Source organism: Nematolebias whitei, chromosome 9 (genome assembly GCF_014905685.2).
Source record: "Nematolebias whitei isolate Nwh7 chromosome 9, NemWhi1, whole genome shotgun sequence".
Taxonomy (NCBI): Eukaryota; Metazoa; Chordata; class Actinopteri; order Cyprinodontiformes; family Rivulidae; genus Nematolebias; species Nematolebias whitei.
In genome coordinates, this window is record NC_056506.1 from 564,021 (window position 1) to 588,760 (window position 24,740).

The 24,740-nt window shown below is 40.5% G+C and overlaps 1 protein-coding gene across 1 annotated transcript in view; it reads left to right on the forward strand.

Annotated features, from left to right (window-relative positions):
• Positions 1 to 24,740, forward strand: part of gpr158b (G protein-coupled receptor 158b) — a 496,707-nt gene that overhangs the window by 444,055 nt on the left and 27,912 nt on the right. The window contains exons 11-12 of the mRNA XM_037682052.1: positions 3,524 to 3,767; positions 3,854 to 4,410. Coding sequence (XP_037537980.1) covers positions 3,524 to 3,767; positions 3,854 to 4,410 — 801 coding nt within the window. The remainder of the gene's footprint in view (positions 1 to 3,523; positions 3,768 to 3,853; positions 4,411 to 24,740) is intronic.

Below are 24,740 nucleotides of genomic sequence, written 5' to 3' on the forward strand. Positions count from 1 at the left end.
TATATGCATATATTTATATATATGTATATATATGTATATGTATATATATGTATGTATATATATGCATATATTTATATATATGTATATATATGTATGTGTATGTATATATATATGTATATGTATAAATATGCATATATTTATATATATATATATATGCATATATATTAGTATATATGCATATATTTATATATATATGTATATATGTATATATTTTTATATATGTATATATGCATATATTTATGTATATATATGCATATATATGTATATACATGCATATATGTATGTATATGTATATATATGCATATATATGTATGTATACGTCCATTGGAGGGACAGTGGGTATATAGGTAGAAGGATGTTATAAATACAGCTTCCAGGAAAAAGACAGAGGATATATATGGATGCAGATAGAGAGGATATGGGGTCAAAGTCAATGTTTCTTTATTTGTCATTCCACCACATGTGGTACATGTGGTATACACAAATGGACTGCAAATGGACTGCACCTATATAGTGCCTTCCTATCTAATCAATATACTCAAAGCACTTTACACTACAATCTGTATCCTCATTTATCCTTTCATACAGCACTCTACTAGATCTCTACAAAGCTAATTGAACAAATTATTCTAAAGAGACTAATCAAACTTTATCATATTCATACACCGATGGGACACACATCGGTGGCAACGAGGGATTCAGTGTTTATCCCAGGAACACTTCGGCATGTGACTGCTGGTGGATTCGAACCCCCAACTCTTGCATTGGAGGAAGACTGCTCTAACCACTCAGCCACAGCCGCCCCATATATATGTATATATGTATGCATATGTTTATGCACGTATATGCATACATTCATACATTCATGTATGTTAACCCAGCTACCACCCTAACCTTTTGAGGAAATTTTGCTTTCTAGTTTTTATATTGCCAATGGCCCCACCCTGGCAAAGCCATTGTAGCGCGCCATGGATAAAACTGCTCCCTCTGCTCACCAGGATCCATCTCTTTGTGCTGCCTAACCATGAGCTAAACTTTTTTTTAAACGGCCTCTGTTCTTCTACAGTGTAACTTCTACCCATTTGAATGTCTTGCATCCAAAACATTAAGGTTTACTTGCATTTCCTCTTCAATCCCATTCCAGAATAAACACTTCTCCAAACTACACACATTCACTATTCAAATTCTTCTGCGATGGGAGACATCGTCATACTGCTTGTTCATTCATTCAACCTTTATTTAGACAGATAAATCCCATTGAGCCTTGAGGACTCATTTACAAGAGAGACCTGATTTCAACAAAGAATGATGACAACAATGGACAACAGCAACAACAGTAAACAGTTATAAAAAGTCATACTCCAGGTTTTTTTTTTTTAAACAAATAGAATGGCTAAAAGAAAAAGGTAACAAAAAAACAGCTAGATTCTAAGGCAAATGTAGAAAACTAAAAACAGGAACATGTCTGCATTGGTCCCTGCCAGGAGTCCAACAGATTCTTAAAGCTATCTAAAAAAGTTAAATCTGGTCCTCTGGACATTCAAAAAAAAAAAAAAAAAGCAAAACAACAAAAAATGTAGAAACGTTTCGTCTCTCATCCAAGAGACTTCCTCAGTCTGAGGTGCTGTATTCAGCTCAGTCTCTTAAATAGCACCTTCTCAGAGTGGATCAACCAGTTTTGCTGCTGACAACCAGAACCAGCTGATCACATGCTCAAGAAGGACCATCAGCCTAACAATGGATCATTAGCACACTGATGGCTGTTTACTGTTCACAGAGGGCTGAGTGATACTAGCAATCACAGCATTGTAAGAGGGGGACAGTTGAACCTGGAGGCTCCACCCCTGTTTAATGATGGACGGTTTCTTTTCACAAAGATGGCCTCCTTTACTCCTCTCTCAAACCATCGTTCCTCTCTGTCCAGGATGTGAACATCTTCATCCCTGAAAGAGTGACCGCTGGCCTGGAGATGAGTGTAGACCGCAGAGTCCTGGCCTGATGATGTTGATCTTCTGTGCTGGGCCATCCTTTTGGCCAGTGGCTGTTTAGTTTCCCCGATGTAAGACTGATCACAGCCCTCCTGACACTGAACAACATACACAACATTACTCTGTTTGTGCCGGGGGACTGGATCTTTGGGATGAATCAGTCTTTGCCGTAATGTATTTTGGGATTTAAAAGCCACTGGGACCACTCTGAGAAGGTGCTATTTAAGAGACTGAACTGAAAACAGCACCTCAGACTGAAGAAGTCTCTCGGACGAGAGACGAAACGTTTCTACATTTTTTGTTGTTTTGCTTTGTTTTGGTTTTTTTTGAATGTCCAGAGGACCAGATTTAACTTTTTTAGATTTTTCTACCTGGATTATTGAGCATGCATCAGGATATTTTAAAGCTACTTAGAGAGGTCAAGGTCGAAAGCTTCAATTGTTTTTATAAGGTATTGCAAGAAACAGGAGCGGAGTAGGAGAAGGCCCTCTTGCCTAGTTCAGTCCTCATTGAGGGAGCACTGCAGGTAATAATGTCCTGAGAGCGCTCGCAGTAGCTGCACTCATGCAGACACATGTAGGAGATGTATGAAGGCAGCAGACCAAGAAGTGATTTAAAGATGAAAATGTACCAGTGAAAGAGACTGTGTGACGTTAATGATGTCCAGTTAACCAGTAAATACAGGGTGCAGTGATGGGTACGATAATCACAGCCAGTTATGAATCTTAGTGCACCATGATAGACAGCATCCAACATCTGCAGCATCCAACATCTGCAGGGTTCTTGTAGGAGCGTTCATAGTTTATCTTTCAGTTTCTTTACCAAGTTTTCCACATGAAGCTTAAAAGAGAGATGTAAGCCGACCGATACCCAAATATTTATAGGAATCAACAAACTCAATCGGGACACCATTTGAGGATAAAATCGGAGGAAGAACTGCTGAAATGAAAAACGACTCCAGCAAGATGTTCACCAGACCTGGTGATGATGACCAAATTGAGTCTCATCTGACCACAGCATGTCCTTCCACTGGACTGGAGTGTTTCCTATGTGCGTTTTGGTAAATAATTTTGAAAAGAAAATCTTTGATTGGTCTATGCTTTGTGAGTTTTGGTAAATTATCATTTCTTCTTAGGTTTGCTGTGGTGGCATCATTTTTTTCCATAAAAAAAGATTTAATGCTCCTTCTTGTGATGTTTGGGATTTAGAATATTATTTTATAATCCAAGCCTTATCTGATCTTCTCCACAACTTTGTCTCTGACCAGTGTGGAGAGTTACTTGGTTTTCATTATGTATCCTACTTAGTGGTAGACCTTACTAATTAGGTTTGGATTTTATATTCAGTTTGTGTGTGTGTGTGTGTTTATTCAGTGTTTACAGTATATTTAAACAGAAAAGCCATTTATAATATAGGTTTTAAGGTAAATAGAAGAATGCAGAGGGGTTGAATACTTTTGGAGGCCCACTGTTGAGAAGCACTCTGTTGTAGTAATGAACAAAATATGATTCAACAGTAATAAAACCCTTTTTTAGGATGAGCTGAAGAAGCTGTACGCTCAGCTGGAGGTCTACAAACGGAAGAAGATGCTCGCTAACAATCCCCACCTTCAAAAGAAGCGTAACTCAAAGAAAGGCCTAGGCCGCACCTTGATGAAACGGATCACAGAGATCCCGGAGACCATGCACTTACACCGCCAGTGCAGCCGAGATGATAGCAGCGAGCACGGCAGCAAAAGCAGCACAATGAGAAGGAACCCATTTGAGCCTAGCCATCCAGGTGAGTCCACAAATCCCCTTGTAAGATCTGATCCAAGGGATTGATTTTTAAAAAACTGATCTATAACTGAACACATTTTTACTCAGGAAAAGCTCGAGACGACTCCCTGAATGACAAAGTCACCAGCTTGACACAGTCCCTCAGCTATGATCATATTTGTGAACAGGACACAGACACCGGAAGCCAAACCAGCTCAGTTCCAGGAGAAAAGATGGCTCCTGTAGGCATCAGTGGTGAGGGGTCTCTTCTAGGTTCTCTCATTGGCCACGAACACACCAAGAAGCAGCTAGAACCAGCTGGAACTCCACTGAGGCTGGAACCAGCTGCGTCCACAGAGTCAGTCCCACTCTTCTGGAAATCAGCTAGCGCTCACAACCTGACCCATGAGAAGAAACCCATACACCTGCGCACCTCCATTATGCAGAAGTCCTTGAGCGTCATTGCCAGTGCCAAAGAGAAGATGCCAGGGCTTTCCAACAAGACTCAGAGCGTGGAGGACTCCAGTAAGAATAGTCACAGGGACCAGGAGGAGAAGATGCTGTCAGAGATGGATGAGACACCGGAACATTTTCCAAAAATGATCATCAGCCAATCAGTGGAGTACTCCAAGACCGCCATGAAGATGGCCATAATGAAACAACAGGTACGCAGAATTACCATTAGTAAGAATACAGAATATGGCACATTATACACCCATTCACAAATAAATATACAGTAGTCCCTCGATACTTTGTGGTTCGTTTATTGCAGACTCACTGTATCACGATTTTTCAAAATAAGATTGGACATGACACACAATTGGCTAATTGATGGATTAACCGCACGATTGGCATGGAATGTTTATTTAAAATAAATCCTAGAGATGCAGAAAAAGCTTCCTCTTGCACCTTTGTGCAGCCCTTACTGCAGGATAAACTTCTTGCTGCAGCTGAACAGCTGATCAGCTTGCAGAGTGGAGAAGTGGGCGTGGCCAAAGCGCTTGCAAGTGGCAAAGAGCAGAGGAGGCAAGTAGCTAAAATCATGACATTCTGTGTTCTTTTAATTCAATTCAGTTTATTAATATAGCACCAAATCACAACAAAGTTGTCTCAGGGCACTTTACAGAAACATTCACATACATAAAAGTCAATTAGTAAAACTCTCTATCTAAGGAATCCAGCAGACAAGTTGAATCTTGACTTCGTTGCAGTCTCCCATCCTGAGCAAGCACAGTGGCAACAGTGGAAAGAAAAACTCCCTTTTTAAAAAGGAAGAAACCTCCAGCAGAACCAGGCTCAGAACAAGCGGCCATCTGCTTTGACTGGCTGGTTTGAGAGGACAGGAAGGAGAGACAGACAAACACAGAATGGTAGGTCCAGATATAGGTCCAGGTGTATCTGAAAGACAAAAAAAAAAAAAACACATCTTAAGGGTAGAAAACATAATTACAAATACAAAACAGGTTGAGCAGAGTAAGTAAAGACAGTAGTAGAATGAAAATTGTGGTCAGTTTGTCCTCCAGCAGTCTAAGCCTTTAGCAGCATAACTAAGGGACAGCTCAGGAAACCCAAGCTGACCCTAACTATAGGATTTAGCAAAAAGGAAAGTCTTGAGCCTAGTTTTAAAACTGGATAATATGTCAGCCTCATGGACAAAAATTGGAAGTTGGTTCCACAAGAGAGGAGCCTGATAACTGAAGGTTCTGCCTCCCATTCTGTTTTTGTAAATTCTAGGTACCACAAGTAAACCTGCAGCCTGAGAGCGAAGTGCTCTGTTAGGAAAATATGGAACAATAAGATCTGTAACACAAACCGGATTCCAAAAAAGTTGGGACACTAAACAAATTGTGAATAAAAACTGAATGCAATGATGTGGAGATGGCAAATGTCAATATTTTATTCATAATATCACATAGATGACAGATCAAAAGTTTAATCTGAGTAAATGTAACATTTTAAAGGAAAAATATGTCGATTCAAAATTTCACAGTGTCAACAAATCCCAAAAAAGTTGGGATAAGTAGCAATAAGTGGCTGTAAAAAGGAAATTCAGCTTATAACGAACAGCTGGAAGACCAATTAACACTAATTAGGTCAATTGACAACATGATTGGGTATAAAAAGAGCTTCTCAGAGTGTCAGTGTCTCTCAGAAGCCAAGATGGTAAGAGGATCACCAATTCCACCATTGTTGCGCAGAAAGATAGTGCAACAATACCAGAATGGTGTTACCCAGCGTAAAATAGCAAAGACTTTTAAGTTATCATCATCAACCGTGCATAACATCATCACAAGATTCAGAGAATCTGGAACAATCGCTGTGCGTAAGGGTCAAGTCCGTAAAACTCTACTGGATGATCGTGATCTCCGGGCCCTTAAACGTCACTGCACATCAAACAGGAATGCCACTGTCAAGGAAATAACAGAATGGGCTCAGGAATACTTCCAGAAAGCATAGTCAGTGAACACAATCCACCGTGCCATCCGCCGTGGCCAGCTGAAACTCTACAGTGCAAAGTGAAAGCCATTTCTAAGCAGGCTCCACAAGCTCAGACGTTTGCACTGGGCCAGGGGTCATTTAAAATGGAGTGTGGCAAAATGGAAGACTGTTCTGTGGTCAGATGAGTCACGATTTGAAGTTCTTTATGGAACACTGGGACGCCATGTCATCCGGACCAGAGAGGACAAGGATAGCCCAAGTTGTTATCCATGCTCCATTCAGAAGCCTGCATCACTGATGGTATGGGGTTGCATGAGCGCTTGTAGCATGGGCATCTTGCATGTCTGAAAAGGCACCATTAATGCAGAGAACTATGTTCAGGTTCTAGAACAACATATGCTCCCATCTAGACGTCATCTCTTTCAGGGAAGACCCTGCATTTTTCAACACGATAATGCCAGACCACATTCTGCAGCAATCACAACATCATGGCTACGTAGGAGAAGGATCCAGGTACTGAAATGGCCAGCATGCAGTCCAGACCTTTCACATTTGGCGCATCATAAAGAGGAAGGTGCGACAAAGAAGGCCCAAGACGATTGAACAGTTAGAGGACTGTATTAGACATGAATGGGAGAGCATTCCTATTTCTAAACTTGAGAAACTGGTCTCCTCTGTCCCCAGACGTCTCTTGAGTGTTGCAAGAAGAAGGGGGATGCCACACAGTGGTAAAAATGGACTTGTCCCAACTTTTTTGGGATTTGTTGATGCCATGAAATTTGGAAACAACAGATTTTTCTCTTAAAATGATACATTCTCTCAGTTTAAACTTTTGATCTGTGATTTGTGTTCTATTCTGAATACAATATTCGATGTTGGCACCTCCACATCATTGCATTCAGTTTTTATTCACAATTTTTTTAGTGTCCCAACTTTTTTGGAATCCGGTTTGTATAAGATGGAGCCAGGTTGTTGAGAGCTTTTGTAGGCTAGAAGTAAGAATTTGAATTCTATTCTGGATTTGACAGGGAGCCAATGGAGAGAAACTAAAACGGGAGAGATATGATCTCTCCCACTAACTCCAGTTAAGACTCTGGCAGCAGCATTATGGATCAACTGAAAACGTTTTTAAAAAGTATTTGGACACCCAGATAATAAACCATTGCAATAGTCCAGTCTAGACGTGGTAAATGCATGGACCAGTTTTTCTGCATAATTTTTAGATAAGATGTTTCCAATTTTAGTGATATTATGCAGGTGGAAGGAGGAAGTTCTAGTAATGTTTTTAATTTGGGGGATAAAAAGAAAAAGACATGTCCTGATCAAAAATAACACCAAGATTTTTAACATTAGAGCTGGAGGACAGAATAATGCCATCTAAGGAGGGAGAAAGACTTAAAATTGCATTCCTAAAGTGCTCAGGTCCAAAAACCAAAACCTCAGTCTTGTCTGTGTTCAACAGGAGAAAATTAAGGGTCATCCAGGTTTTTATGTCTTTAAGACATGCTTGTAGTCCAAGTAGCTGATTGGAATCTTTGGGTTTAATGGACAAATATAAGTGTGGTGTCATCAGCATAACAATGAAAATTCATCCCATGCTGTTTAATAATTTTACTTAATGGAAGCATATTGTCATGGTTTTAGGCAATTGTTTGAACCACATGCAGTAAAGCTCTCAGAGAAACCAATAAATGTTTAAGAATTTATTTCAATCAAATGAATGGTAATAGGAGATGTCGTTCAGGGAAGGTATGGACCTGGGAGCCAACGAGGTCCAAACTGCTAACCGGGTCTCTGAAGACAAACAGAGGAGAGGTGAGTAGAGGGTTGAGTTCTTGAATGATTGAAAAAAAGAAGACTGCTTACTTGAGGTTGCGGGGTTATCAGCCAGGGAGAGGTGAGTGGGATCCGAGATGGTTGGAGATTGGTATTTAATGTTTACCAGTAGAAATACAAAGAGAAGACTGATGATAGATGGTTGTGATTAATGCCAAGTGGCTCGGTGGAGGACAGCACAGGCTTGATCAGAACACAGGTGGAATGAGGAGTCCAGCAAACAGCCAAGGTTTAAAGATGATCCAGGAATGGCAGAAGTTTGCAGATGACTGGGTAGGAATGGAATCCAAAATGGAGGCAGGAATAACCTGGGGTTCAGGGTAAGAGCACCAAATTAACAAAAGTAAGGAGATCGATTAAACAACAAAATAGAGAGAGCTCAAAGGGCTATGAATTAAAGTTTAACACTCTGGCACTGAAGGACTTCTTCTTCGAGGTTTATTGGTGGTTGGCAAACAATGAAATTGGTGTATTACCGCCACCGACTGGTAAGGAGTGTGGACCAAAATGTCACTCAAGGATTAAATTCTCTTAAATAACTCTGTTAATTTAAGATAACTAAAGATTATCTGATAAATTTTACTATTCGAGTTATTTCTGAATAAATCAATTAAATCTAGTTTTACTTTAATTTTATTTAAAGTTTGAATCAACAGTCGTCTTTCTTCCTCATACTTTTGACAGTGTAACATTACATGTTCTACTGTCTCATCTGCTCCACAGTACTCAAATTTACCACTGCAGTGTAGCCCTAAAATAAAAAAAGTGCTGTTTAACCCAGTATGCCAAAATCTGAGACGAGAATAATCTCTTCTCTCTTCGTCCTCCCTGTACTTCTCATTTCTCCAGTTTTCTTTTGGATTTTATAGAACCCGCATCCTTTCTTTTCTTCCTCCCATATCTTTTGCCATTTATCCTTCATTTTCTGTTTTATTAAAAGTTTTATTTCTGTTTTACTAAAATGAACTACTAACTCCACTGATGTATTTCTAGTGGCTTACTTTGCAGCTTTATCTGCCATTTCATTTCCTGTAACACCATAATGAGCTGGTATCCATAAAAAATGTATCATTAGACCCATCATATTTATTCTGTATAGTGTCTGTTGAATTTCTATTAAAAAAATCTGGCCTGCTTTCTGAATGGTTACACTGGTAACTGACTAATGATGAACTGGAGTCTGAACAAATCACTGATCTCAATGGTCTTGTTTCTTCAACCCACTGAATGGTTAATAATATTGCGAGCATTTCTCCTGTGTTCACTGAAAGTTCATCTTTACTTCTTTATCTAACTTTGATGTTGAACTCTGGAACAATGAAAGCTACAACTACTTTATTTACTAAGTTCTTGGAAACATCAGTGTAAATTTGAACATAGCTGTAATATGTATCGATATGGTTCTGTACCGTACTTTAATTTAAAATGAATCCATTATTCTCATTTCTTTTTTTCAATAATGTAAAATCTACCATGGCATCTGGAAGTATCCAAGGTGGTATTACTGGAAATGGAGTTGTTTGACTTATATTGATCTGATCTATTTTGAGTTCTGTTGTTTTCTTGTTCACAGTCCAACCAAAATTTCTAATATCTTTTACTTCTTTTTCCCAGCAAGGTTTAACTGTCAGGGCAGCACGGTGGTGCAATTGGTAGAGCTGCTGCCTCTCAGCGAGCAGGTCCCTGGTTCAAACCCCGGTCCAGGGGCTTTTCTGGGTGGAGTTTGCATGTTCTCTCCGTGCATGCGTGGGTTTTCTCTGGGTGCTCCAGTTTCCTCCCACAGACCAAAAACATGCATGTTAGGCTGATTGGTAACTCTAAATTGTCCCTAGGTGTGAATGAGAGACTGAATGTTTGTTTGTCTCGTTTGTCTCTATGTGGCCCTGTGATGGACTTGCAACCCGTCCAGGGTGTACCCCGCCCCTCGCACAGTGATTGCTGGACATGGGCACCGACGACCCCTATGACCCAAAATGGAATAAGCGGGTAAAGAAAATGGATGGATGGATGGATGGATGGATGGTTTAACTGTCTCTTGTGTTGGATGATCCTGTCCATGACCTCTCAGATTAGCCCAGTAATTTAGTGTTAGTTGTTCTCTTCTAATTTTGAGTGGTATTTCTCCCATTTCTACCAGTAATGATGATGTTGGGGTAGATCTCATTGCGCCTATACACAGTCTCAATGCTTGATATTGAATATGGTCTAACTTTTGCAACGTTGTATCTGCTGCTGAATTATAAACAATGCTTCCATAGTCTAGTACTGATCAAATTAATCCTGTATATATAGCCTTAAGTGCTTTCCTATCTGCCCCCCAGTCACTTCCAGTTAAACATCTCATGATATTTAACACCTTCTTGCATTTATCTAAAACTTTCTGTATATGTATAGTCCATGCAATCCTCTCATCAAACCAGACCCCGATAAATTTAAATTGCTTCACTTTTTCTAGTTCTTGGTTATATAACTTTAGTTTAATATCATCTCCAATTTTTTTCCTTGTAAACAACATTGTCTTAGTCTTTCCTACTGAAAATTTAAATCCCCACTTGTATGACCATTTTTCAACTTTAGAAATAGCTTATTGCATTTTTCTAGTAATAAACTCTAAGTTCCTTCCCCTCTTCCACATTGCTCCGTCATCAGCAAAAAGAGAAAAACCCATCCCTGTAGATACAGGTCCTTCTCAAAAAATTAGCATATTGTGATAAAGGTCATTATTTTCCATAATGTAATGATAAAAATGAAACTTCCATATATTTCAGATTCATTGCACACCAACTGAAATATTTCAGGTCTTTAATTGTTTTAATACTGATGATTATGGCATACAGCTCATGAAAACCCCAAATGCCTGTACTAAAAAATTTGCACATTTCATCCCACCAATGAAAGACAAGTGTTTTTAATACAAAAAACGCCTACCTTCAAATAATCATGTTCAGTTATGCACTCAGTACTTGGTCGGGAATCCTTTTGCATGAATGGCTGCTTCAATGCGGCGTGGCATGGAGGCAATCAGCCTGTGGCACTGCTGAGGTGTTATGGAGGCCCAGGATGCTTTGATAGTGGCCTTAAGCTCATCCAGAGTGTTGGGTCTTGCATATCTCAACTTTATCTTCACAATATCCCTCAGGTTCTCTATGGGGTTCAGGTCAGGAGAGTTGGCAGGCCAATTGAGCACAGTAATACCATGGTCAGTAAACCATTTATCAGTGGTTTTGGCACTGTGAGCAGGTGCCAGGTCATGCTGAAAAATGAAATCTTCATCTCCATAAAGGTTTTCAGCAGATGGAAGCATGAAGTGCTCCAAAATCTCCTGATAGCTATCTGCATTGACCCTACGCTTGATAAAACACAGTGGACCAACACTAGCAGCTGACATGGCACCCCAGACCATCACTGACTGTGGGTGCTTCACACTGGACTTCTTGCATTTTGGCATTTCCTTCTCCCCAGTCTTCCTCCAGACTCTGGCACCTTGATTTCCGAATGACATGCAAAATTTGCTTTTGTCCGAAAAAAGTACTTTGGACCGCTGAGCAACAGTCCAGTGTTGCTTCTCTGTAGCCCAGGTCAGGCGCTTCTGCCGCTGTTTCTGGTTCAACAGTGACTTGACCTGGGGAATGCGGCACCTGTAGCCCATTTCCTACACACGCCTGTGCACGGTGGCTCTGGATGTTTCTACTCCAGACTCAGTCCACTGCTTCCACAGGTCCCCCAAGGTCTGGAATCGGCCCTTCTCCACAATCCTCCTCAGGGTCCGGTCACCTCTTCTCGTTCTGCAGCGTTTTCTGCCACACTTTTCCCTTCCCACAGACTTCCCACTGAGGTGCCTTGATACAGCACTCTGGGAACAGCCTATTCGTTCAGCAATTTCTTTCTGTGTCTTACCCTCTTGCTTGAGGGTGTCAATGATGGCCTTCTGGACAGCAGTCAGGTCGGCAGTCTTACCCATGATTGCGGTTTTGAGTAATGAACAAGGCTGGGAGTTTTTAAAGCCTCAGGAATCGTTTGCAGGTGTTTAGAGTTACGTTGATGATTCAGATGGTTAGGTTAATAGCTTGTTTAGAGAACCTTTTCATGATATGCTAATTTTTTGAGACAGGCATTTTGGGTTTTCATGAGCTGTTTGCAATAATCATCAGTATAAAAACAATTAAAGACCTGAAATATTTCAGTTGGTGTGCAATGAATCTGAAATATATGAAAGTTTCATTTTTATCATTACATTATGGAAAATAATGACCTTTATCACAATATGCTAATTTTTTTAGAAGGACCTGTATATTTTGAAACACATCATTTATCATTATTGTAATCAATATAGGACTTATTACACACCCTTGTGGAGTTCCGTTTTCTACAATGTGTTTCTCTGAATAATGGTTTCCTATCCTTACTTGTATTTGTCTCCTGGTAAGAAAATATTTTATCCATCTGTACATCCGTGCTGTAATGCCTATATTTCCAATTTTGATTAATAAACCTTCTTTCCACATCATATCATACGCTTTTTCAATATCAAAAAACATTGCTACAATACTCTGTTTTTAATTTGGGCTTTTCTGATTTCAAATTCCAAACTTAAAACTGAATCCATGGTGTTTCTACCTCTCCTAAAACCACTTTGATATTGTGACATATATCCTTTTGATTCTATATAGTAAATCAACCTGTCTTCAATCGTTTTCTCCATTATTTTGCATATATTAGACGTTAATGCAGTCGATCTGTGTAGTGAAGCAGGGACAGCTTTTCTGTAGTTCACTACTAATTAATTATTCTTAAAGCTAGTTCAAGCACAAAGAATATTAATTATTTAAATACAACGGATTCTTTCTTTTTCGAGTTAAATTAATGCCATGTGACCGAGATAACTGTGAGGATTGTTTAATCAGTGACATGAGACACCATTTTTCTTTGACCCATCAGAATAAATGCGGTCATTTATTTAACAGAATCAAAATTTAACATCAAGACATGTACACATTGATTTGCTGATCTGTTTCTGATTAATAAAACTTGGCACGCTTTACTAACAAGACAACATAACATTACTGATTGAGGCATCTAGGTTACTGGCAAAATAGAAACGTTTAAGGGAAGGAATGGAGAAGTTTAAAAGGAAGATGGATGAAAGTAGATGTATGTTTTGTTGACCAGATATAGCACGCTTCTTTCAACGCCAGCTCAAACCCCCAGTCCACTTAATACGTAACAACTCGTGACGTCTCTTTACTTTTGCAGTTGATGGACAGCTCCGGTCTAGATGTCCCTATGCACGCTACCTTTCAGCGTCTCCGGTCAGAGTGGCTGGTCATCATCAGAAGTCATGATGATTTACTCCGTTCAACAGAACAAGCTTCCTTCGAAGTTGTAGGGCGTTACGCCCGGGTGAGTTCACAGCGAGGCGCTGTGACTCCAGCTGGGATGGACGGACCCTCGTCTCATGGTCAAATCCATCAGCTATTGATTAAATCTGAAAGTTCCTTAGGAACTCTCAGGAACTTCCGTCAGATATTCCACTCAGAAGTGGAAGACTCCATGAAAGACTGAGTAAGACTGAGTCCGAAGTTCCACACCGAAGTGGAAGACTCCAGTGAAAAACTCTAGGAAGACTTCGGTCAAAGACTCAGAAGACTCTAAGAAGACTGAATAGTTCTAGGAAGTGTTGACTTTTAAAGAGTACTCACTTCCGGTCAATCGGTACTTCCTGATTGGTTGAAACAACCAGCAGGGGCGGTGTTTCAGTGATGTCAGAGGGTTATTAAAAGTCAAAAAGACAGCAGGAATGTTTATACACGGTTGGTACAGACAGGAACGTTATGGCGAAGTGAGACAAGCGCAGATGCCAGTCGAAGTTATTTACTGTCTGCTAGGTTTAAAAACAAGACATTTCGTTCTAATAACTTGCTTTCTGACTATTGACCGACATCCCTGACTTCTGACCGACATCACTACTCCTCATTCAGACAGAAGATCAAATTGTACAATTACTTTGTAAATAGACATTTAAAATGATTTCTAAGTCTAATGAGGTTTAAAAATCATTAATACTGTTTCACAGTTGATTAAAAATGAGTGGTTCACTTCAACATTTAGAAATCGTATGAACTAAACACTTTGATTATCAAGATATTCTAAAATAGTAATGCTAATGTAAAAAAGAAGAGTGTTCTTTCAATTGATTAATTCAGGATACAATTAAATATTCGCTTGATGAGCTAATTTGTATTTCTGGATTCAAATCAATGAAATAACAGTTCCTGTCCCATGAAGGTCTTCAGAGACAGATTGTTGTCGGAGGCCTAGTTCACTACATCTGTAATGTTCTGGGTTTGTGTCATCTTTGCCTGGCTTGTGTATTGGTATTATCACTGCTTCTTTCCATCCCTGTGGTAATTTTCCATTCTCCCAAACTTTATTATAAAGATCCAATAAAATGTCTTTAGAGGATTCACTAAGATATTTCACCATTAAATAACACATCTGATCTTTCCCAGGTGTTGTTAGCTTAAATTTCTGTAGGGCTCGATTTAGTTCTGATTTTGTAAAAGGAACGTTTAATAGATAATTTCCATCCTCTACATGCTCCAATATCTCTCTATTCTCTATCATTGTCATTTCTCTTCCCTTTTTCCCTTCCAAAGTAATATTATCTGAACTATGTACAGGTCCTCCTCAAAAAATTTGCATATTGTGATAAAGGTCATTATTTTCCATAATGTAATGATAAAAATGAAACTTTCATATATTTCAGATTCATTGCACACCAACTGAAATATTTCAGGTCTTTAATTGTTTTAATACTGATGATTATGGCATACAGCTCATGAAAACCCAAAATGCCTGTCCCAAAAAATAGCATATTTCATCCCACCAATGAAAGACAAGTGTTTTTAATACAAAAAACGCCAACCTTCAAATAATCATGTTCAGTTATGCACTCAATACTTGGTCGGGAATCCTTTTGCATGAATGACTGCTTCAATGCGGCGTGGCATGGAGGCAAGTGGCACTGCTGAGGTGTTATGGAGGCCCAGGATGCTTCGATAGTGGCCTTAAGCTCATCCAGAGTGTTGGGTCTTGCGTCTCTCAACTTTCTCTTCACAATATCCCACAGGTTCTCTATGAGGTTCAGGTCAGGAGAGTTGGCAGGCCAATTGAGCACAGTAATACCATGGTCAGTAAACCATTTACCAGTGGTTTTGGCACTGTGAGCAGGTGCCAGGTCATGCTGAAAAATGAAATCTTCATCTCCATAAAGCTTTTCAGCAGATGGAAGCATGAAGTGCTCCAAAATCTCCTGATAGCTATCTGCATTGACCCTGCCCTTGATAAAACACAGTGGACCAACACCAGCAGCTGACATGGCACCCCAGATCATCACTGACTGTGGGTGCTTCACACTGGACTTCTGGCATTTTGGCATTTCCTTCTCCCCAGTCTTCCTCCAGACTCTGGCACCTTGATTTCCGAATGACATGCAAAATTTGCTTTTGTCCGAAAAAAGTACTTTGGACCACTGAGCAACAGTCCAGTGCTGCTTCTCTGTAGCCCAGGTCAGGTGCTTCTGCTGCTGTTTCTGGTTCAAAAGTGACTTGACCTGGGGAATGCGGCACCTGTAGCCCATTTCATGCACACGCCTGTGCACAGTGGCTCTGGATGTTTCTACTCCAGACTCAGTCCACTGCTTCCGCAGGTCCCCCAAGGTCTAGAATCAGCCCTTCTCCACAATCCTCCTCAGGGCCCTGTCACCTCTTCTCGTTGTTCAACGTTTTCTGCCACACTTTTCCCTTCCCACAGACTTCCCACTGAGGTGCCTTGATAAAGCACTCTGGGAACAGCCTATTCGTTCAGCAATTTCTTTCTGTGTCTTACCCTCTTGCTTGAGGGTGTCAATGATGGCCTTCTGGACAGCAGTCAGGTCGGCAGTCTTACCCATGATTGCGGTTTTGAGTAATGAACAAGGCTGGGAGTTTTTTAAAGCCTCAGGAATGTTTTGCAGGTGTTTAGAGTTGCGTCGTTGATTCAGATGGTTAGGTTAATAGCTTGTTTAGAGAACCTTTTCATGATATGCTAATTTTTTGGGACAGGCATTTTGGGTTTTCATGAGCTGTATGCCATAATCATTAGTATTAAAACAATTAAAGACCTGAAATATTTCAGTTGGTGTGCAATGAATCTGAAATATATGAAAGTTTCATTTTTATCATTACATTATGGATAATAATGACCTTTATCACAATATGCTAATTTTTTTTAAAAGGACCTGTATTTTAGTAAAGGTTTTAGCCATCAGATCTGCCTTTTCTTCATCTTTTACTGCTGTAATTTGACCATTGCTTAATACTGGATAACCATATTCTCTTTTAATTCCATTCATTCTTCTTATCATTGTCCATACTTTATTAATCCCAGTTTCTCTTCCTACTGAATTACAGAAATGCCTCCAATAATCCCTTTTTGCACTTTTAATAGTTCTTTTCACAATGGCTTGACATCTCTTGTATTCAATAAGATTTTGGGAGCTGTGATTCCTTTTTAACATTTTAAAAGCTTTATTTCGACTTTTTATTACTTCATCACACTCCTTTGTCCACCATGGAAAATTCTTTTTACAGCCCTCACCTCCTTTCTTCTTTATAGATTTGTCAGCAGCCTGTATGACTGCATGACAGAGACATTTAGCTGATCAACTTACATATTCACATTAATTCTTTCCAATTCCTGATCACTTACACGTCTAAATGTTTCCCAATCAGCACTACCAAAACACCATTTCTGCAAACCACCGGTCTTATATTTTTCAATATCCAATTTTATTTTTCAATATCCAATTTTATTTCTGTAATTATGGGATAGTGATTGCTTCCTATTGTTGTATCTTTAACTGTCTGCCATGAACTAATTCCTGCTATTGAATTTGATATTATTGTGAGATCAATTGCCGATTCCATACCTGTTCTCATATCAACTCTTGTACCTTTACCATCTTTTAAACACACAAGATTTTTATTTTCCATTAATTCTTCAATAATTGTTCCATTACCATCATTCTTAGTACCCCACAATGAGTTATGTGCATTAAAATCACCACACCAAAAGATATTTCCATTTAAATAACTATAGAGTTCTTCCATTGATTCATGTGAAAGTCTTTTGTAAGGATTGTAAAAATTTATTACTTTGATGCTTTCCTTCCTGTCCCAAACTTCAACAACTATATATTTATTCTAAATGAGTTCCTTTTGCTAACAATCTAAAGTGCATTCCTGTTTTTACAAATGTTACACATCCCCCTCCCTGGGTCTCACTTCTATCTCTGCGTACACCAGTATATCCTTTAATAACAAAGTCTAAAGTTGGTTTGAGCCAAGTGTATCGCTTTCCCGTAGCGAGGCAGTCACTGGCGAAATGACAGGTCCTCGCTCGCAGCCTCTCCTCCAAGGGGTCTAAAAACTAACCTTAGCGCCGTGGTATTACCTGCAGCTCCCTAAGACAGTCTCATGAAGGCTGTGATGAGGTGACTCATCCAGAATATTAACGACCTTCTTCCGCGAGTCACACCCAAGTCTCACTCCGTTCCTCGTCCCGTCCAAGCAGCAGGGTTGGGCCGGCTGGCACGGAGAAACACGCGTTCACGGTCGCCCACCTCTTATTTTAGCGTTGCAATTGTTATCCGTTCTGGTAATCTTTAGAGTCTAGGAAAAGGACCCAGGGGTGTTGTTTTACACTTTCTTGCCAGGAAACCGTTAAAAAACTCCTAATTATCAGATGTTAAAGTGGAACCAAGCCTCGCCATGTATTCTGCTCAATAAAGGTGAAATAATAGTCAAGATTTATACGTTTTGCTTTGCTTTAATTAATAATTTTGCAAGGGAATACAGCGACAAGCATAATTTCACTACAGATACTCATACATGATAATAGAGAAAAACACTTTATAATGTAGTGAACTAAGCCTCAGGTCAAATCTGGCCCTGAGGGCCTTTCTGGGACAAGAACTGTTATTTCATTGATTTGAGTCCAGAAACACAAAATTAAGTTCATCCAGAGACTTTCTAAGTGTCCTGCACTGATCAATTGAAAGAACACTCTCTTTTTTATTATCATTACTATTTTCTTGATAATCAAAGTGTGTTTAGTTCAAACCATTTTTAAATTTTGAAGTGAACTACTCATTTTAAATCAACTGTGAAACAGTATTAATGAATTTTTAATCCTAATTCAAAGTAGAAATCAAGTTAGAATGTGTTACAGAGTAATTATGCATTTTCTGATTTTCTGTCTGAAATGAGCAAGTGTAAGTTGGTCTAAGGTTGGAGACAAACGCAAACAAGTTTGTTGGAACGAACTGTCATGTTTTTAAATCCTCTCAGACATAAATAGAGAAGCTGGCACCTGTTTCCTCCCAACTCGCCTAAACATTTCTCTTGTCTGTCTCAAAAACATTTTCTGTCTGTTCCAAAACATTCTTTCTGTTTTTCTGACTTCTAGTGACCTCTTACGTCACAAAAACACACCCCTGATTAGCGCTTTCAGCCAATCAGGAACTTCCCAAATGAACTGGAAACAGAACTCTTTAAATGTCGACACTTCCTAGTTTCAACCAGTGGAGTGCGGTGGGAGAGCAGTTCAGTTCGGGGAGCAGAACCGAACAGAAAAAGTGCTGGAGAGAACAGGAGGTTCCAGACATGATCCGAAGTTCTTCCGAGTCTTGTGGGAATTATGCAATCTTCCACATCTGAGTGGAAACTCTGACGGACTCACAATTCATGTGAGCCCACCCGTGAGGTGAACGTGTGCTGCACTAAGTACCGTCACTACTCCGGCCGTTTCCCAACCATCCTACGGAGACGCTGGAAATGGTAGCGTTAAATGGAACTCCGTACCAGCTGATTCATCTTCAGAGAGGTAACGAGTCTATTTCCTACCGAAGCGTACCGGGGCAAAACTGGGTTCGGATGGAGAGTGCCGTTCTTATACCGACACATAACAACCCCTCATCCATCTTCTCTCTCTCTTTAAACTCCCTCAATTTCCCATCTTTAAAACTCTTCTATCTTGCCAGTAATTCATCCAGATATTTTCAGAAATGTCTGGTTTAAAGTTGCAAGGGAAATCATGGCCGTATGGTTTCCTAATTGTAAAGCTTGCTAACTAAGCTATGTTGTTGTTGAAATCAATTTGCCAAATTAATGTAAATGTTTGATGTTAAACTTTGATTCTGTTAATAAATGACCACATTCATTTGATGGGTCAAAGAAAATTAACATCTCACGTTACATTTAATTATTCAATGCACGATATTATTCAGTCCAGAAAAATGAAAGAATCCGTTTAATTTATGAATATATCACAGATATATGTTCATCTACAATAACCAGGCGGACAATAAATCAATGTATCTCCAAGAGCCCTTGGAGACCTGCATAAACCACCTCAGTTCACCACTCAAGCTGACAGATGTTCTTTTTCCTCAAAAATGCCTCAACGCTTGAATGCACCTCTGAGCATTCTCTCACTAAACCCAGTTTGGTTCTCTCTGATTTTTCTTAAATACTTGCCCTGATCTGACAGATTAATTAGTTTGGAGCAGTCGGACCGGGAAGTCCTCTTACCCTGATCTTTAGGACGATTCTAATAGAAATTTTTCGCACGGGTAAAAGGCAAATCTCCTGCTCCCCAGGAGGGGGATACAGGCCTTCCCTACGCAGCGCAGCTATCCCAAATTGGAAGGAATGAGGCTTTGGACATACCCGGGCCAAGCAGATAGGAGGAGGGAATAATCCTGGTCTCGTCTTAACAAGTGAAGAGTTAGGTCTGATCTCGTCTCAGAGAGACCAGACATAAATCCAAGGCTCGTCTTAGACCGGCGTGTTCCATCTCCTTCGGGTGCCCCTGCCCTCCGAGCTGCGTGCTGAAGTCCTTTCTGCTCTTCTCTTCCTCTGGCTTGCTTGTGCCCTGTTCTGCCTGACCAAGGGACTTTTATACACTTTCCCCCTCCCCTAAGGAGGTTCAAATGTTTCACTATACGCCTCAACCAATCACTCCTCTCATTGGGACATATGAGACCATGCCCAGGGGGTGCATCAGGCGCTTACTTTCCAAAGTTTACTTTTTAATTTAATCAATTTTAAAAGCTGTTAATGCTTTTCCTCCCATTACCAAATCAGCAGGGGAGTTGTCTTGTGTATTCTCGAGATTGGGACATATGAGACCACGCTCAGAGGGTGCATCAGGCGTTTACTTTTCAAAGTTTACTTTTCAATCTAATCGCTCTGAAAGCTGTTAATGTCCTTTCTTCATTAGCTTGGAAGCTGTTAATGTATTTTCCTAATTAGCTTGAAAGCTGTTAATGTCTTTTCTTAATTAGCTTGAAAGTTGTTAATGTCTTTTCTTCATTACCAGGCCCACAGGGGGGTCGCACAATTTATTCTTGATCTAGCTCTTCTTCTCCTTGAGATTGGGTACAGGCCTTTCTTTGTTTCACACATTCTGTCAGCAATGAGTAACTAATAAAGCTATTAAAAAAGGATAGAAACAAACATCTACTAATGTCATGCAAACTGTTAACAAACTTTAAGGTACCGTTTAGCAGCATTGGTTTGAATATAGTCTGATTTCAACTTATTATAACTGGCTTCTTCTGCCTGGATGCCAGTTTTCTAACACAAGTTTCCTGAATACATATTATGTCTGGTTTGTTGTTGAGATTTTTAATGAAGCCTTTAAATTCTTGTCCATTTGCGGTTAAACTTCGAGCGTTCCGCTGTAGAATAATCAGAGTGCCCCCTCTCCTGATGTCCCCGACTTCCCGTTTCCTCCCAGTTCTTTTTTAATATGCTCCCATGAAATGTATTTTATACCAAAAAAATGTTCTGCTCCTTTAACTATTATTTTAATTTTCTCTGTTTTGTACTTTACCTGGTCTGCACAGTTAATCACATACGCAATGAACAACATGATCCTCTCCACTGTAATTGTAGGTTCAGGTCTCTCTTTTGGTAACTGGGATGTTGGGTTTTGTTGTACACTCATCTCTTTGCTTCCAGTTTGTTCTTGAACTTTTTTCACAGCTTCAGCATAGCTGATATTATTGAATGTTTTCATTTGCTCCACTTTAATGGCCTTTTTCCTAATTTCACATCCTCCAAAAGTCATTCTATGCTGTCCCCCAAAATTACAATATTTATCTTGAACATTGTCACCACACTCCTCATATCTATGATCACCCCGACATCTTGGACACCTTTGCCGTCCCTTACACACAGCTGCAATGTGTCCATATCTTTGACACCTATAACACCTGAGTGGGGGAGGGACATGAGGCCTAACTGGAAAGCTCATGAACCCGATCTTAACCTTCTCTGGAAGTACATGATTTTGAAATTCAATCATTATCGACAGGCTTTTAGTTCTTTCTCCATTTATTGTTCTTAATAATCTTTTGATGTGATTCACCTCTGCACCCTGAATGCTCTTTTTAAGCTTTTCTAGATCTTCATTTACTGGTATTCCTGTTATCACGCCTCTCATTACTTTCTTCTCTCCTAAAATCCTTTTCTCTCTCACATTTGTTCTCCACCTCACTGAACCATCACCTCTGGAAGCCTCAACTGAGCTGTGTGACAACTTCTTACATTTCTTTTTGGAAAAAATTGCAACCACCAGGGCTCTCATTTCCCCTCCAACTCATGACCCATCCGTCCCACCTCAATCTGTAGCTCCATTTGACCATATTGAACCCATCACTCTATCTTCTCTAGAGCAGGTCATGTGCAGCTTGAAACGTTGGTTACGTACTGTAACCCCAGATTCTATGAATATAGGCGTAGCCCTTTAAAGCTGTCGCTTAGTGGGTTTTATCCCATCATGTTGAGCATTAAACTGAAAAATTTAGTCCACGCCTACCTGCTGTGTGGGCCCCAACCGGTCCGTATAAATTACGTTAACAGCGGGTAATCGGCTCCCAAATAGCTTTTTCTTCAGCCACTTAGGACCCAGTGAGGCCGGACGCTTAAAGTGCTACGCCTATATTCATAGAATCTGGGGTTACAGTACGTAACCAACGTTCTATTTCATATAGGCTTTGCCCTTTAAAGCTGTCGCTTAGCGGGTTAAGGGCGAAGCAGATGTGGTACTCGCCTCACTGGGTCCATTCGAACACCGTATGAAGTGGAAGCTTGCCCTAAAAACGTCTTGTCACTCAGCTCTCCATGTGCGTAAATACGCGTTGCGTAATTATGTGTACCATGCACAGACACATGATGTGTAAATATGCGTTCTGAATGCATGAACGCCCCGGAAAAAATTTCAACGGAGGGGAGAAATGCTGAAAGGAGCCGTGAACCAACCAGTTCACGGCTGAACAGTATGAACAGATTAATAAAAACCAGAGAGCTGATTAATAATCAATTGAACTGATTGGTAACAATAGTCATGAACTGATTAATGACAATAGAACCAAAATAACAGTCACAACTTGTGACTGATATCTCACACTGTAATGCATGCAGACAAATGTGAGTTAAACAGAGTTCCAAGAAACAATAATATTAATTCTGTTAAACCACTCAGAACAGAATATGTAATGGAATGAGCCATCACATCACGTAGATAAGTGAATAAATGAGCAGGGTGTTGACCACGCAGCCGCAGTGCAAATATCCTGCATTGTCATACCATTATGCAAAGCAGTCGAAGATGTGATACCTCTGGTCGAGTGCGCCCTGAGGTTGACTGAAGGCTCTAACTCTGATGATCTATAGGCTTCAGAAATAGCCTCACAACCAGTGTGACAGGAGCTGGGTGGATAACGGGCAACCTACAGATGCATCTCTATAATGCACAAACAAATGTTGAGTTTGATGCATTGCAGATGTGCGCGCTATGTAACACGTCAACGCACAGGACAGAGAAGATGAAAGATGCTTCTTCTTCTGATTGGGGGGGTGGGGGGGAGCCACTCCAATGATACCATACCATACCAATTTATTTATAGAGCACTTAAAACAGCAACAAGGCCAACCAAAGTGCTGTACAAAAGAAAACAAACATGCACAGTGGACAGGAAAACATAAAATAGAAATACAGATACAAATAGCAGCAGAAGCTAACTAAAATGGCCAACAGAGTAGAGAACAGACCGGACCAAAACAAATCACACCATGTTAAAGGCAAGCGAATAGAAGTGGGTCTTCAAGTGAGACTTAAAGACTGAGAGTGTGGGAGCCTGCCGGACACTCAGTGGCAACTCATTCCACAGTCGTGGACCTGCAACAGAGAAAGCCCTGTCACCTCTGAGCTTACGATGGGTTTCTGCGACTGAGAGAAGCATCTGGTCTGCTGACCTCAGAGAGCGCGGTGGGACATATGGCTGCAGAAGATCAGTGAGATAGGATGGGGCGGAACTGTTCAGTGATTTAAAAACATACATGAGAATTTTGAATTGGATCCGAAGGTGAATGGGTAGCCAGTGCAGGGAGGCCAAAACTGGCGTGATGTGCTCTCTATAGCCTGTACCAGTTAAAAATCGGGCTGCAGCATTTTGGACCAGTTGTAGACGAGCAATGGAGGACTGACTGATTCCAAACAGAAGTGAATTGCAGTAATCAAGCCTAGATGTTATGAAGGCGTGGATCACTGTCTCAAGGTTCTTTTTGGAGAGTATAGGCTTCAGCTTAGACAGCGTCTCAGCTGAAAAAAACAGGATTTGACCATCATGTTTACGTGACTGTTGAGTTTTAAGGACGGGTCCATTATCACCCCCAGATTAGTCACCTTTTGTTTCTCTAGCGGGGCTAGAGAGAAAAGGTCAATGTCATGGTTCATGAGTGAGCCACTGGGATGGAACAGCATGACTTCAGACTTCTTCTCATTGAAGCTTAAGAAGTTTAAAGCCATCCAGTCCCGGATGTCAGCCAGGCAGTCAAGAAGAGGCTGAATAGAGCGTGTGCCTCTGTGCCTCAGGGGGAAGTAAATTTGGCAATCATCGGCGTAGAAATGAAAGGGTATGTTGTGTTTGCGGAAGATAGCACCTAGTGGCAGCAGGTATAAAGAAAAGAGAAGGGGACCGAGGATGGACCCCTGCGGTACCCCCCACTGGAGCGCTGTCGATGCCGAACTAAAATCTTTGATATTGACACAGAAGGTTCTGTCAGAGAGGTAGGACCCAAACCATTTAAGGGCTGACCCTGTGATGCCCACCCACTGCTCCAGTCAGTCAATGATATCACTCTTAATTTAAAGAGCTATTGATGTTTAGGCATAAAACTGGATTTGGTCTTAGATTAGCTGAGCTACCATCAGCCTGAGTTCCAAGACACGACGGGTCGACATAGAGGGCAGATAATCTCTCAGCCTCTTAGCGGATGTTAAAGCCAGCAGCAGGGCTGTTTTAAGAGACAAGTATTTAATTGGAACCTGATTCAATAGCTCAGATGGAGCCTAGATCAGGGCTCGCAAGACCAGCGTTAAATCCCACGGTGGAACAAGTGGGCGTGAAACAGGTCTGCATCTTTGAACACCTTAAAAAACGCTTCATCAGTGGATGATTAAAAACTGTTCTGACCCTGAAAACCTTGTGACAGGAAGAGATGGCTGTAGCATACGTTTAATCATGCTAAACGCCAGATTTCTGTCTATCTGCTGCTGCAGAAAGGACAGCACACCGCCTAGAGGACATGAGGTGGCCTCTACACCTTCTCTA